The sequence below is a fragment of the Prosopis cineraria genome, unplaced genomic scaffold (assembly GCF_029017545.1).
Source record: "Prosopis cineraria cultivar Desert tree isolate PC_DT_omini unplaced genomic scaffold, ASM2901754v1 PC4, whole genome shotgun sequence".
NCBI classification, from domain to species: Eukaryota; Viridiplantae; Streptophyta; class Magnoliopsida; order Fabales; family Fabaceae; genus Prosopis; species Prosopis cineraria.
In genome coordinates, this window is record NW_026555335.1 from 16975002 (window position 1) to 16986578 (window position 11577).

Here is an 11577-nt window from a genome sequence, read left to right on the forward strand (position 1 = left end):
TGTTGAAAAAAACCTTCCCATATTTCAGGATAGGGAGGGATTTAAGGTCGTTACATAAATACAATGCTCTCATAATTCAAATTGTTCTGGTAACCACTACCATAATTATTTAATTCAAGCCGGGTCTCTGTTCACTTGGCCTAATCCATTAAGAGCGTAACGCAACAAATGTCATTCTCAATTCAACACAATGAAGCCTCAAGAATCAAGATACTGGTAATCAAATGGAATAGAGATACATAAAGGAACTTTCTTTTGTTTTTTAAGTTATTTCTTAAGCAAATTGTTTGGTACGAATTCTACCAACAAACCCTTGGCCTTGTTCATTCAAGCCCAAATATATATGACAATTAAAGATATTTATGGTAATGCTTAAATTGATAGATTTCAATTTAAAATTTAGATTTAGAATCTTACATATAAAATTCATATATTAAAATTAGTTGTTTAGACAACGAAAAAAATTTAAAAGGGAAAAAAAAAAAAAGAAAGGAGCCTATATTTGAAGCAAAGCAACATATTGAGAGTGACAAATTTACATTTATTTTTCAATTGGTAAGAGATGAGAGAAGAGGTGACAGCGTTAGAGACACTGATAATAAAAGCACGAAGAGAATGAGAGGGTTAAGATAGTTAGAATTTCAAATAACTACGATACAAATGAAATTTGAAATTATAAACGAATTATAATAATAAATGAATTTGGCTTTAGATTGAATCTTATTATGTTATTCAAGTGTGAATGGATTTAAGTCGATGTGGGAAATTTCACAATTGTTAAAATTGAATTCAATAACTAATATATATAATACGAAAATAACTTATAAATTTAAACCATAAAGTTGAATTAAGATATGATGTCTTTTTACTATTTTTGTCCATTTGTTCTCTTTTATTTTTGGATGGTTGCTCTTCATTTTCATTTCCAACAAATATATCCATTGATTTTCAATTTTCATATATACATATATATATATATATACAAATGTGAAATTTAATCTAAATACAAATTTAAATTTTCATTAATCCAAACACAACTCAATGAAAGTTTGAAGATATGAATAATGAATTATAGTACTCCTTCTGTTAAAAAATGTAAGGCATTTTTAACTGAATTTCACCCTAGTAAAGTAGTTAACTACTTTCCAACTAATCCTATCTTTCTATATTTATCCCTATTAAATACCCTACAATAAATATAAAGTCATTATTAATAGGAGCACTTTTGAAAAAAAAGCAATGATTACACCTCGAAAAACTAAAAATGACTTATATTTTTAATATAACATTGGATGGCCAAATATAATTTAGAATTCAATCAATTACTACTTTCTTGTTTTCCAGCTTAATTTTTCCTATTCTGCTAATTATCTTATTTAGTTTCCTATTTTCTTAGCTATCTTATTTAAGGAAATATTTAACTAATATTCTTAGGACTATTAGGTGCTGTTCACATCAATTAGATTGCACTAATTTGAGCACTAATTTGATGTGCTTATTCGATTTTGATATCTTTATTTATGTTGAAGAGAAAAAATTAGAGACAATTATTATGCTATACTTTTATCTCTCTCTCTCTCTCTCTCTCTCTCTCTCACACACACACACACTATCATATTGAAGATAAGAGGATAAAATGAACATGGATTTTCTATTTTGAGAGCGAGGCAATCGTAACCATAAACTACCAGCTAATTTCTTTCATAGTCAATGCTTGATCCCTACTTATTTTCTACTCCCTTCATATTGGATCTTACTTCAATGTCTTGTCAGTATGTCCGTCTCTCTTCTTTCTCCTGTTCCTTAAAGCAACCAATCCTGTCTCTGAGTCTTTCTCTGTCTCTTAGTTTTGCATTTTGATATCTTAAAACATCTCAGAATCTTATTAACCCTACGTTAGAATGTTTTCTTGGACGTCTCTCACAAGATTCCAGCATTCCCTACATCGAATCCCTTCCATTCGACCCCGGGTTATCTTCAGCCAATTACAACCCTCCATGTCATCGTCGTCATCATCCTCCTCGCCAGCCAGCACTGCCACCACCATTGGAGGCTTCAGAGATGGTGACAAATCGGAGTTTGATAAGTTTTTGACGCCGGTTTCGGGAATTGCGGTGGTTGGCTCTGCCTTGGGATTTTGGTATTTGTCCAATTCTTTAGGTGAGGATTCTGTTCAGGCATTTGCTGACTATGCAAGGGAAGAGAATCAGCTCCAACAACAGTATGAGCCTCCAAAAAACCAATCCTTCATCTTCAATGGTAATACTATCACCTCTCTATCTTTCTGTGTATATATACATATATATTAATTTCACCTTCTGATTTTCCTGTAGACTACTTCATCTGCATTATGTATATTTTAAATGAAAAAAAGATAAAATTTGATCAAATCTTGAGACAATTTATTTTTCAAACAGCACTGAACTGAGAAGAAATTGCATTTTTGAGATCACTGAGACAGGGATATATATATATATATATATAGTCTTAATTAAAGCACAATATCATACAGTCAAAGGGGAAAAAAATCTGAAGATGAAGGTATTTGTAGGAATTGTTTGAGTTACAAAAACAAATTAGATGAATTTATATGCTTTATATATACATATATAAATACTTATATATCCAGTTTCTTTTTTCTTTTTGGCTCCAGATAGCTATAGAAGACGAGTATTTTTCAAATATGAAAAACGAATTCGCTTGCAAAGTCCCCTTGAAAAGGTAATCAATCTTATTAGTGGATGCTTGAAACAAATCAATACAACTAGTCATCTTGATTGGTATGAACGAAGCAACTTCATAATTTCCTTTGTCGAGCACAATCTTTTCCAGGCAACTCCTATATATAATATAATACTCTCTAATGCTTGAAAAGGATCTGAAACATGCAAGATGTTATTGAATAATTTAAATATATATAGGTTTGACATGTTAACTACTTTTTTTTTTTTCAACCAATCAGATGGGTCATAGTTATTATTATTTTTGAAATAAAAAATATGAATGAAATAATAAATTATACAGTAAAATCTATTCTAAATTATTATAGTGTATATACAAATCGGGGATATATCTTCTGAAGTTGGAATCCATAAATTTCATAAAGTTTACATTCTTAAGGAAGAAATGGAAGATTTTATATTTATCAAAAGATAATAAAATAAGTGAAAATATCAAAAATGACTGCACAAAAATCCATAGATTTCAACTTCTGGTGACATTTGAATTGATATATTTGGATTTGCATTTTAGATATGAAATCTTGCATTTCAAACATGTATTTAAAATAATTTGTTGGATAATTTAAAAAATTTCAAATGAAGAAAAGAAATAAATTGATATTTGACACAAAAATAAAAAATTGAAAATAACAAATTTATTTTTATTTTTCAATCAATAAAAAATGAAAAAAGATACAAAAGTCATAGTGATATCAATAGTGAAAAAGCAAAGAGCATAATATGTTTAAAGTAATTAAAATTTTAAATAATTAAGGTTTAGAGAAAATTTGAAATTACAAAAAAAATTATAATTTGAAATATTAGATTTGAACCTCATTAATCCAAACACGAGAATTTGCTTGACAATGATCCACTTAGTGATATAAGACAAGAAAAATTACGCTCAAATGTTCTATTTAGGCAAATAGAGGTAGAGATAAAAGACAAAGAGACACTTGGACAGTCCTACATGTAAAAAGAAACTTTGCTTTTGTCCATTTAAATCAAATGTAGAATGTGCTTTTGCCGAATTTAACCAATAGTTGGATCTCCCAAATGGACTTTAAGAGATGTAAATTAGAAACTAAACACATACTATAAGTTAAAAACTGGAGCCGTGCCTGAGAAATGCTACATTATCAGAACAATTAACGAAGATAGATTTTGCTGCAATAGTTTCAGTGAAGATGAGGTTACCATGTATCAACAAGTGCAGGTTTTTGAGTACTTTGCATCAGTGAGAGCACCAGGGAGTCGTGAGGCGTTCATGACGCCAGCAGATTTGATGCGAGCAGTGGTGCCTGTGTTCCCACCATCAGGATCATCTCGTGTAAGAGAGGGTTGTCTCCCTGGAGAGCAGCATCCTGGTGATCTCAGTTGTCCTCCTTCTCAGTTCTTCATGCTTTTTGACACTAACAATGATGGTCTCATTTCTTTTCCTGAGTAAGCCGTCCTTCTTCCTTATTGTTCCTCTCTTTAACCTGTTCAGCACGTCCTGGCTTCAGATGATGCTTCGTGCCAAACAAATATTACACACACACACTCTCTCTCTCTCATCTCTAACTAACTTTATATGATAATAGAATGAACTTTTAATTTTATTCCTATTTAAATGAAAAATTTTTCAAATTTACATTGCATTTTTCCCCCATCATTAATGAATTTAAATAGGGATAATATTGAAAAAAAATATAATTAGTACCTTATCAAGTACCTTATATTAAGGACAAAAAATAATAGGTACCAAAAAGAGTACATATTATGACTCATTGTTCGACACTTGATTCTCTGCTGAGGCAGCAAGGCACACGTCTCCTAGCATTGTGCTGCAGCAGCAGAGATTCAGGCTTTTTTTATTTTTTCAAGTGTTGATGTTTCATTGCTTTTATGAATTCAGAGTAGGAAGTGCTGACCTGTTCTTCCTTGACATCAGGTACATCTTCTTTGTTACTCTCTTGAGCATTCCAGAGTCAGGCTTTCAAGTGGCATTTAAAATGTTTGACCTTGACAACAATGGGTAGGTCTGAATCTTTCTTCCTTCAGAGAGATCAAATTCGAAAGATATCTACAAACAATTTCCACTAAAAGCTTGGGCTTTGTGTTTCAATCTGCATGTCTGCATTGAGCTTCAGCGTATTTGGATGCTTAAATTAAAGTATGCTTCATGTGTTTGTTAAAGAATTAGATAGTGTTAGATACAACGATTTGATCTATGTATACATGATGATGCGATCGCTCATAATTATGGATGCCTTCCCAATTACGTACGAACAATGGATATTCTTCAAAGTCATATAAACGAAAGAATATTAAGGAAGCCATCCGTCTTCTTGGCCACATTGCCTCACCTTTTTCACGTGGTTACATTATCAATTGAAGCATACATACTTCGATGCATGAGGTCACATAACATCAGTTTAAAAAAATTGACTTGCGTTCAAAGTTTAAGATTCAATTTCTACTCCTATTTCTTGAAAAGGGCAAAAGAAAAAGATTGGCTGCTCTGCCTATAGACAAGATCTAGCAGTTACGGTATAAAAAGGGATGCAGAAATACATCAATTTGTAATTTGATGAATGTGTAAATCTTGTGCATACAGGCATATAGACAAGCAAGAGTTCAACAAAGTGATGGCATTGATGCGAAGTCAGCACAGACAAGGGGATGTAACTGGTGTAGAAGATGGGGGTCTCTTGCAGTATTTTTTTGGCAAAGAAGGAAAGGACTGTTTAAATATTGAGAAATTTGGCCAATTCTTGAGAGACCTACATGATGAGGTATGTGTAGGATCAAAATATACAAGATGTCAGTCTACCAAAGGGTTCTTTGGGGAGAAAATCAAAGAAAGGAAGTTTTAACCTTTGCATATACACCCCCCTGTAATTACTGACTTTCATGTTATGAGATGAATAACTCTGGTCCCATCTATATCACTGGGATGTGATAATGTGATTTGCAGATATTGCGGTTAGAGTTCTCCCACTATGACTACAATGAAAGAGGAAGCATTTCAGCCAGAGATTTTGGGCTGTCCTTGGTTGCATCTGCTGACATCAATCACATAAACAAGCTGTTGGATCTAGTTGATGAATTGGAGAATAACCCACATCTCAGGGACATAAGAGTTACACTTGAAGAATTCAAAGCCTTCGCAAAATTGCGCAAGAAGTTGCAGTCCTTCTCTCTGGCCTTGTTCAGCTATGGGAAGATAAATGGGGCCTTGACCAAAACTGATTTCCAGAGAGCAGCAGCTCAGGTACTAACCCCTTACTGTGTTAGCTAACATCATTGCTGATGTTCCTGAAAATAGATATCGGAAATTGGCTCTATTGACAAGTATTCCAGATACTCCTGATTTTTTTTTTTTTTTCGGTTACAATACACTTGAATGTTTTCTCAAAATTTCTTCTCTTCCCTCCACAAAAACCTTCCAACATATCCTAATGGCTGTCCATAACTCCAAACAATATATGTGATTGGCGATTTCTGACTACGATAAAAATGCAGGTATGTGGGGTTACAATTACAGATAATGTGGTGGACATAATATTCCATGTGTTTGATGCAAACCGAGATGGAGATTTAAGTGCAGATGAGTTCATCAGAGTCATTCAAATGAGACAGCATAATCCATCACGTCTAGGTTGCAGGAGTATGATGTCTTGCTTGTTCAGCTGTGCAAGAAACTGTTCCTCAGCCAAGCTTCAATTTTGAATTATAAATATTATGACTTTGAAGGACCCTGTGGTCGACATGAATATCCATCATTAATGATCTGTAATTTCGAAATCCTCAAGTCTCTTCTTGTAATGATCAGTAGTATCATGTATCTGTAGTCTAGTGGACAATTCATCTACAGTAGAAAAGGGAGATTCTCTAACCAAGAGAAGGCATTGTGCCTCCCAAGAAATGTGTAGTCTTCTTGTTCCTTTCGCAAGGTAACAAGCTTTTCTTTTCTTTCTTTCCTTTCTCTTTTTCTTTTTGTGTGTGTGAGAGAGAGAGGGAGGGAGGGAGAGAAGCTTTCATGTGTTGATTTGTATATAAATGCCTGCTTCTCTAAATATTCTAGTTTCTTGGGATATTTTTTGGTCCACCATACTGATAGCTTACTCAATGTTAATGTTAGATACACAAACCAAATTTAGTTATCATCTTCCCTGGTAGCAGCGAGGACAAAATGCAATGCAAGATGATATTTAAGCCTGCAATTTATGAAACTGATGGTAATGCCTGCATGATTTACAGATGACAAACTAGATTTTCCCAGAGCCATTCTTGGGTCTGTTTGAATCCAAAAAAGCTATATTTTAGGGATGGAACCAGTTATTATTTGGTTTTATCTCCTTGCAGATAATTATCAATAAATATAGAAGAGTCAAAGCTGTCTGGGTTCAATTTCACAAAAAGGTTTGCTGTATTTGATCACAAAATTGCTTGGCAAAATCCCAGTAACAAGAAGCAATGACTGATTCTCAAGAATCAATGAGCTATTGTTTCATAGCTCATTGACTAGAACATTATCCTCTTGGAAGGTAAATTTATAGGAAAATCAGACAAGCTGTTGTATGATTGTAATTTGGAAAGAAGAGGGAGAGAAACAGAGAAGACGAAGAGAGAGAGAGAGAGAAAGAGAGAGAGAGGAAGAAGAAGAAGAAGAAGAACAGAAAGGTAGACAGATTCTGAGAAATGCACAGTAGTTCTGATTATACTAAGCCATGATGTTTACATAGGTAACCAGCCATTTATATAGGCCTCTAACTCTCACCTATCCAACGGCTATATTCCTAACTAATAACAGTAATTAATAACAACAATAATAGAAATGTCAATATTATAATGATATAACACAAGCACGCTCAGTTGAATGCTTGCCCAGCTATCTCTCATAAATTCTATTTAATATATTAAGGAAACAAACGGAACCATTGTTTTCTAGATGTCTTCCTCAAAAAATAAAAAAAAATACAACAGGGATGTTGACATAAACAAATGCACATTTAATCAGAAATGAAGTGATGATATCATACTACTCATTTTTTGACAACTATTAAGACAGTTTCAGAAACAGAATAATATTATCAAACCTCCATGCCATGGCAACACATTGGATATGAGAAGATGCTGAGCAAAATGAACTAGTGACCACACGTGACTCATAAATGACTGAAAAAGAAGTATTTTCCGATCCATCAATTACACACAGAAAAATAGAAATGCACCTGATATCATTGCTCTGTCATTCATCTTTCAATGCTTACCCGACTCATGTGCAAAGCAAGTGCATCCCTTATTCTCTGTGCACCTTCATCTACCACTCCTTCAAAAACAGGAACATCCTCTTCGTTAACATGTTCTACGAATTCTTCTGCTACTGACTCGCGACACTTAATCAGAAAATTGTGCAGTAAACACCCAGTAACAATTACAAACGGCAAATACTCAATACAGTCTTCTTTCCATTGCTTTGATAGAAGCTGCCACCTAGCTCGCAGTCTCCTAAATGCAGATCCTACCGAACCCATTGCTTGATTATGAGCAGAATTGAAGGCCCTTTCCACCGAGCTAAAACTATCTTCTTCATTCAGTCTGTTATAAGGTGTTAAAAGCCATGGCAAAAGGGGAAAACAAGAATCTCCCAAAATATATGGCGGAATCAAACAACCATCGCTGAGCTTATACGAAGGTCCCTGCAACAATTCTCTGGATTCCTCAACCCCCAAATACAGCTTGCTCTGACGCAAAATGGATTCGGGTTTCATGGTACTGGGCCACCCAGCCGACACATCCAAGAACCTCCCTTCGTAATCCACCAATGCTTGAAGCATCAGACAACCATTTTTACCCAGTAGCTCACCATCAATTCCGAATCTCGCCAACCCCAAAAGCCCACAACAATTTGGAAGTGATCTCCATCCAAAACCCACAACTATCCTCTCCGTATCACTACGAAGCTCAAACAAATGCCCCAGATCCTCATTGATCGCTTTACAGACAACGTAAAACGCCCGACATGCAACAGCGGATTCGACCCCAAATCGCCTCGCCACTGCCTTGTAGCTAGCTCCATGGGCCAGGCGAAAGAGCGAGGCAGCTAAAGCATAAATGGGAGAAATTTTAGGGATCGCAGAGCCCAAAGATGGAGAGAGAAGATTAAGAAGATGAGTGAAACAAGGCTTGGACATATGGAAAGCGTCGAGCCACAGGGAATCGTCGCTGGAAGTGGCAGAAAGAAAACGATGGAACCAGCATTGTGTTTGAGGCAGCAATGGAGGATTTGGAGTCAGCGAAAGAGGATCGGAGGGTTTGGGAAGGAGAGAAAGCAATCTAGAGAGAGAGAGGGATGTGGAAGAAAGGATGGATTCCAGAAGCAGAGTTTGGGAAGGGAGGAGGACGACATCGCTCTGGCGGAGAAAGGAAAAGGAAGAAGAAGTCACTGAGGAAATCGTTGCTACTAGCTTATGGGGGTCGAGAGGGTATAGAGGATGACACTTCTTAGCCTTACGTTTAGTGGCAGTTCTTCTGGTGAAGTTATTGCCGTTGCTGTGGCCTCCGCCGCCGCCGCCGGTAGCCGTGCCAGGGGGTTGCTGAGCGGAATGCGCCATATTCGATTTTTGGTGCAGTGGACTGAATAATGGAGATCACACAGTCACGGTGAAATGTTTCAAGCTCAGCTCTCTCTTATGAACGGGCTTTCACCTTCAGATTATGTTCTAAATGCATTTTCAGATGTTCACTCCAATGATCTAGAGCGAATGTTGATGGTATGCATGGGATGTACACATTCGTTCCTTCTCTCATCTTATTTATGAAACATGTCGGGCATTGCATTGGAGCAAACCTACTTTGATTTTAAAAAGATGATCATAGCGTTTGAAAGTACCAAAAAATCTTCTATAATTTTGATGTTTGCACTGACCAAATCTTTAGGTTTTGTTAGTTGCATATGTTTGTTGATTTCGCCGAAGTACTGTGTTGACTGTTGATTCTTCTAGATAGTTGTTGGGAAGTTATACAAAATTAAAGGAGTTTGAAACCGAATATGCAAGAGTAATTCCCAAAAGAAAGGGGAAAAGAAAAAGAAAAAAAAAAGTTTAAACATTTAGGAGCTGCATAGTATCCCTCTTCAAAAATTTATTTGACTAGCTTCTGTCATTCTCACAGTTCCTTATATTTTGGTGAGTCATGTGTTCATCTATGAATAATTAACAACTAAATAACAAACAACTTGGTAAGAGCAGCAAATCATTTGTTAAACGGATGTTAGTGAAGGGTTGCAGATTTAAGGAGTTTGACCTTTTTTTTTTTGAATGAAAACTGAATTCCATTCATAAATAAAAATACAGAAATAACAACTAACAAGTTACAAGGAGTTTGACCTTTCTTCCATATGGTTTACCTAAGAGGTATAAAATATAAAGAAATTTGGCCACCCTCTGCAAATTGTTAGTCATGCTTGGCATTTTTGTAGTTGTGTCTTTTATTTCAGGGAAAATCAGTCTAAGGTCTCATAGAAGCACTTAAAATATGCTGAGGTCCCATGAATTCAAGAAATAGTTGCCAGGTCTCTAGAAACCTAAGAGTGAATAAGTCTGAAAATAAAATTACACATTTGCCCTTAACATTGAAAAGAAGATTTTGCTTGCACGCGCACGTCTCACGAAACCCATGATCAGCAATAGTGAAGGTTACTGCATATCCATGATTGTTGATCACGGTAGGATCATCTTCACTTCCTCATATCCATGATTACAACCCTTGTCTTCATCTAAGTGAGTTGGGAGTGTTTCTTCTATAACAGTAGCATTTCATCAACAGAAAATAAATTTTCTAGGTAAACAATTGTTGGCCGTAAATAATTACGTAAATTACTGATTAACAGTAGCATATCCATTGTTAGATGGGTAAATGGTTTTTTGTGCGTTAATGATTTCATTATTGTTTAAGGGTAGGATAATGCTTTCTGGGTAAACCTGCGATCATTCAGTTTGCATAGCTAATATATGGATTAATCTGATGCAATGCTGTTCTATTGACAAATATCTGATATAAATATCTCAACATGTTGTCAATAGTGTTTTGTTGTGTTGTCAATATAGTATGAATAGTTGTCAATACATTGTACTGTGCAAGCTAACCAGTGAGAATGCAAGTACTACTGGAAAACACGTATTATGTTATGTTTTTTCATATAGGACATTATATATATTATTCCCAAGCATCTGAGGTAAGCTTGTTTTGTTGAAAAATCTCTGCTATTAAACAACACTGCGTGTTGTCAATAGTAGATAAATGTGTTATCAATACACCTTTTTCTAGTTGTCAATACATTGTGTGTGGTGCAGGTTGACCTGTAAGATGAAAAGTTCTTCTGGAGAACATATATTATGTTTTTTTCCATATAGGGAGGCATTTTCAAAATGATGACCAAGGTAGTATGCAATATGTTGGAGGGAGTGTTAGAACAAGAACAATAAAGGAAGGGACAACATATGAAGAGTTAACAAGATTGATATAATCAATTATAGGGAATGAAAGCAATATAATCCAATTAAAATTCACAGTCAATGTTGATACAAGCACACTTGTAGATCTAGTTGATGATGAGGGAGTAGAATATCTGATCAAGTATAACAAATAAAGTGGACATGTGTATGTAGTTGCAAATGAGATTGACACCATAGAAGCATCAACGGATTGCCCATTAGAGAATCAACATGTGTAAATTGTGTAAATTTTTTTGTTAACGTAAATAATGTTGAAAAGTATAATTCTAATGTTGTCATTGAATGCAGGATTGATAATTTATTGAGAGTTTCAGATGGATGCTCTTTCTCTCTGCCAAGTATCTATCTTGAGA

The 11577-nt window shown here is 34.9% G+C and overlaps 2 protein-coding genes across 4 annotated transcripts; one reads left to right on the forward strand and one right to left on the reverse strand.

Moving 5' to 3' along the window:
• The first annotated feature begins 1901 nt into the window (after positions 1 to 1901).
• LOC129308782 (calcium uptake protein, mitochondrial-like) lies at positions 1902 to 7038 on the forward strand. Its single transcript, XM_054950143.1, has 7 exons — positions 1902 to 2259; positions 2654 to 2721; positions 3937 to 4163; positions 4654 to 4737; positions 5320 to 5497; positions 5680 to 5976; positions 6228 to 7038. The coding sequence occupies exons 1-7, from the start codon at positions 1902 to 1904 to the stop codon at positions 6432 to 6434; spliced, it is 1419 nt and encodes a 472-aa protein (XP_054806118.1). The 3' UTR covers positions 6435 to 7038.
• Positions 4065 to 9584, reverse strand: LOC129308783 (protein ALP1-like). Of its 3 annotated transcripts, none has more exons than XM_054950144.1 (3): positions 7979 to 9584; positions 4634 to 4836; positions 4065 to 4201 (listed from the first exon to the last, which is right to left on the reverse strand). In XM_054950144.1, exons 1-2 carry the CDS (start codon positions 9320 to 9322, stop codon positions 4786 to 4788), a joined length of 1395 nt encoding a protein of 464 aa, XP_054806119.1. In that variant the 5' UTR covers positions 9323 to 9584; the 3' UTR covers positions 4065 to 4201; positions 4634 to 4785. The 3 variants fall into 3 exon arrangements, with proteins under 3 accessions (XP_054806119.1, XP_054806121.1, XP_054806120.1); XM_054950146.1 differs by having other exon boundaries at positions 7940 to 9582; XM_054950145.1 differs by having other exon boundaries at positions 4634 to 4846; positions 7940 to 9582.
• Positions 9585 to 11577: the final 1993 nt, after the last annotated feature.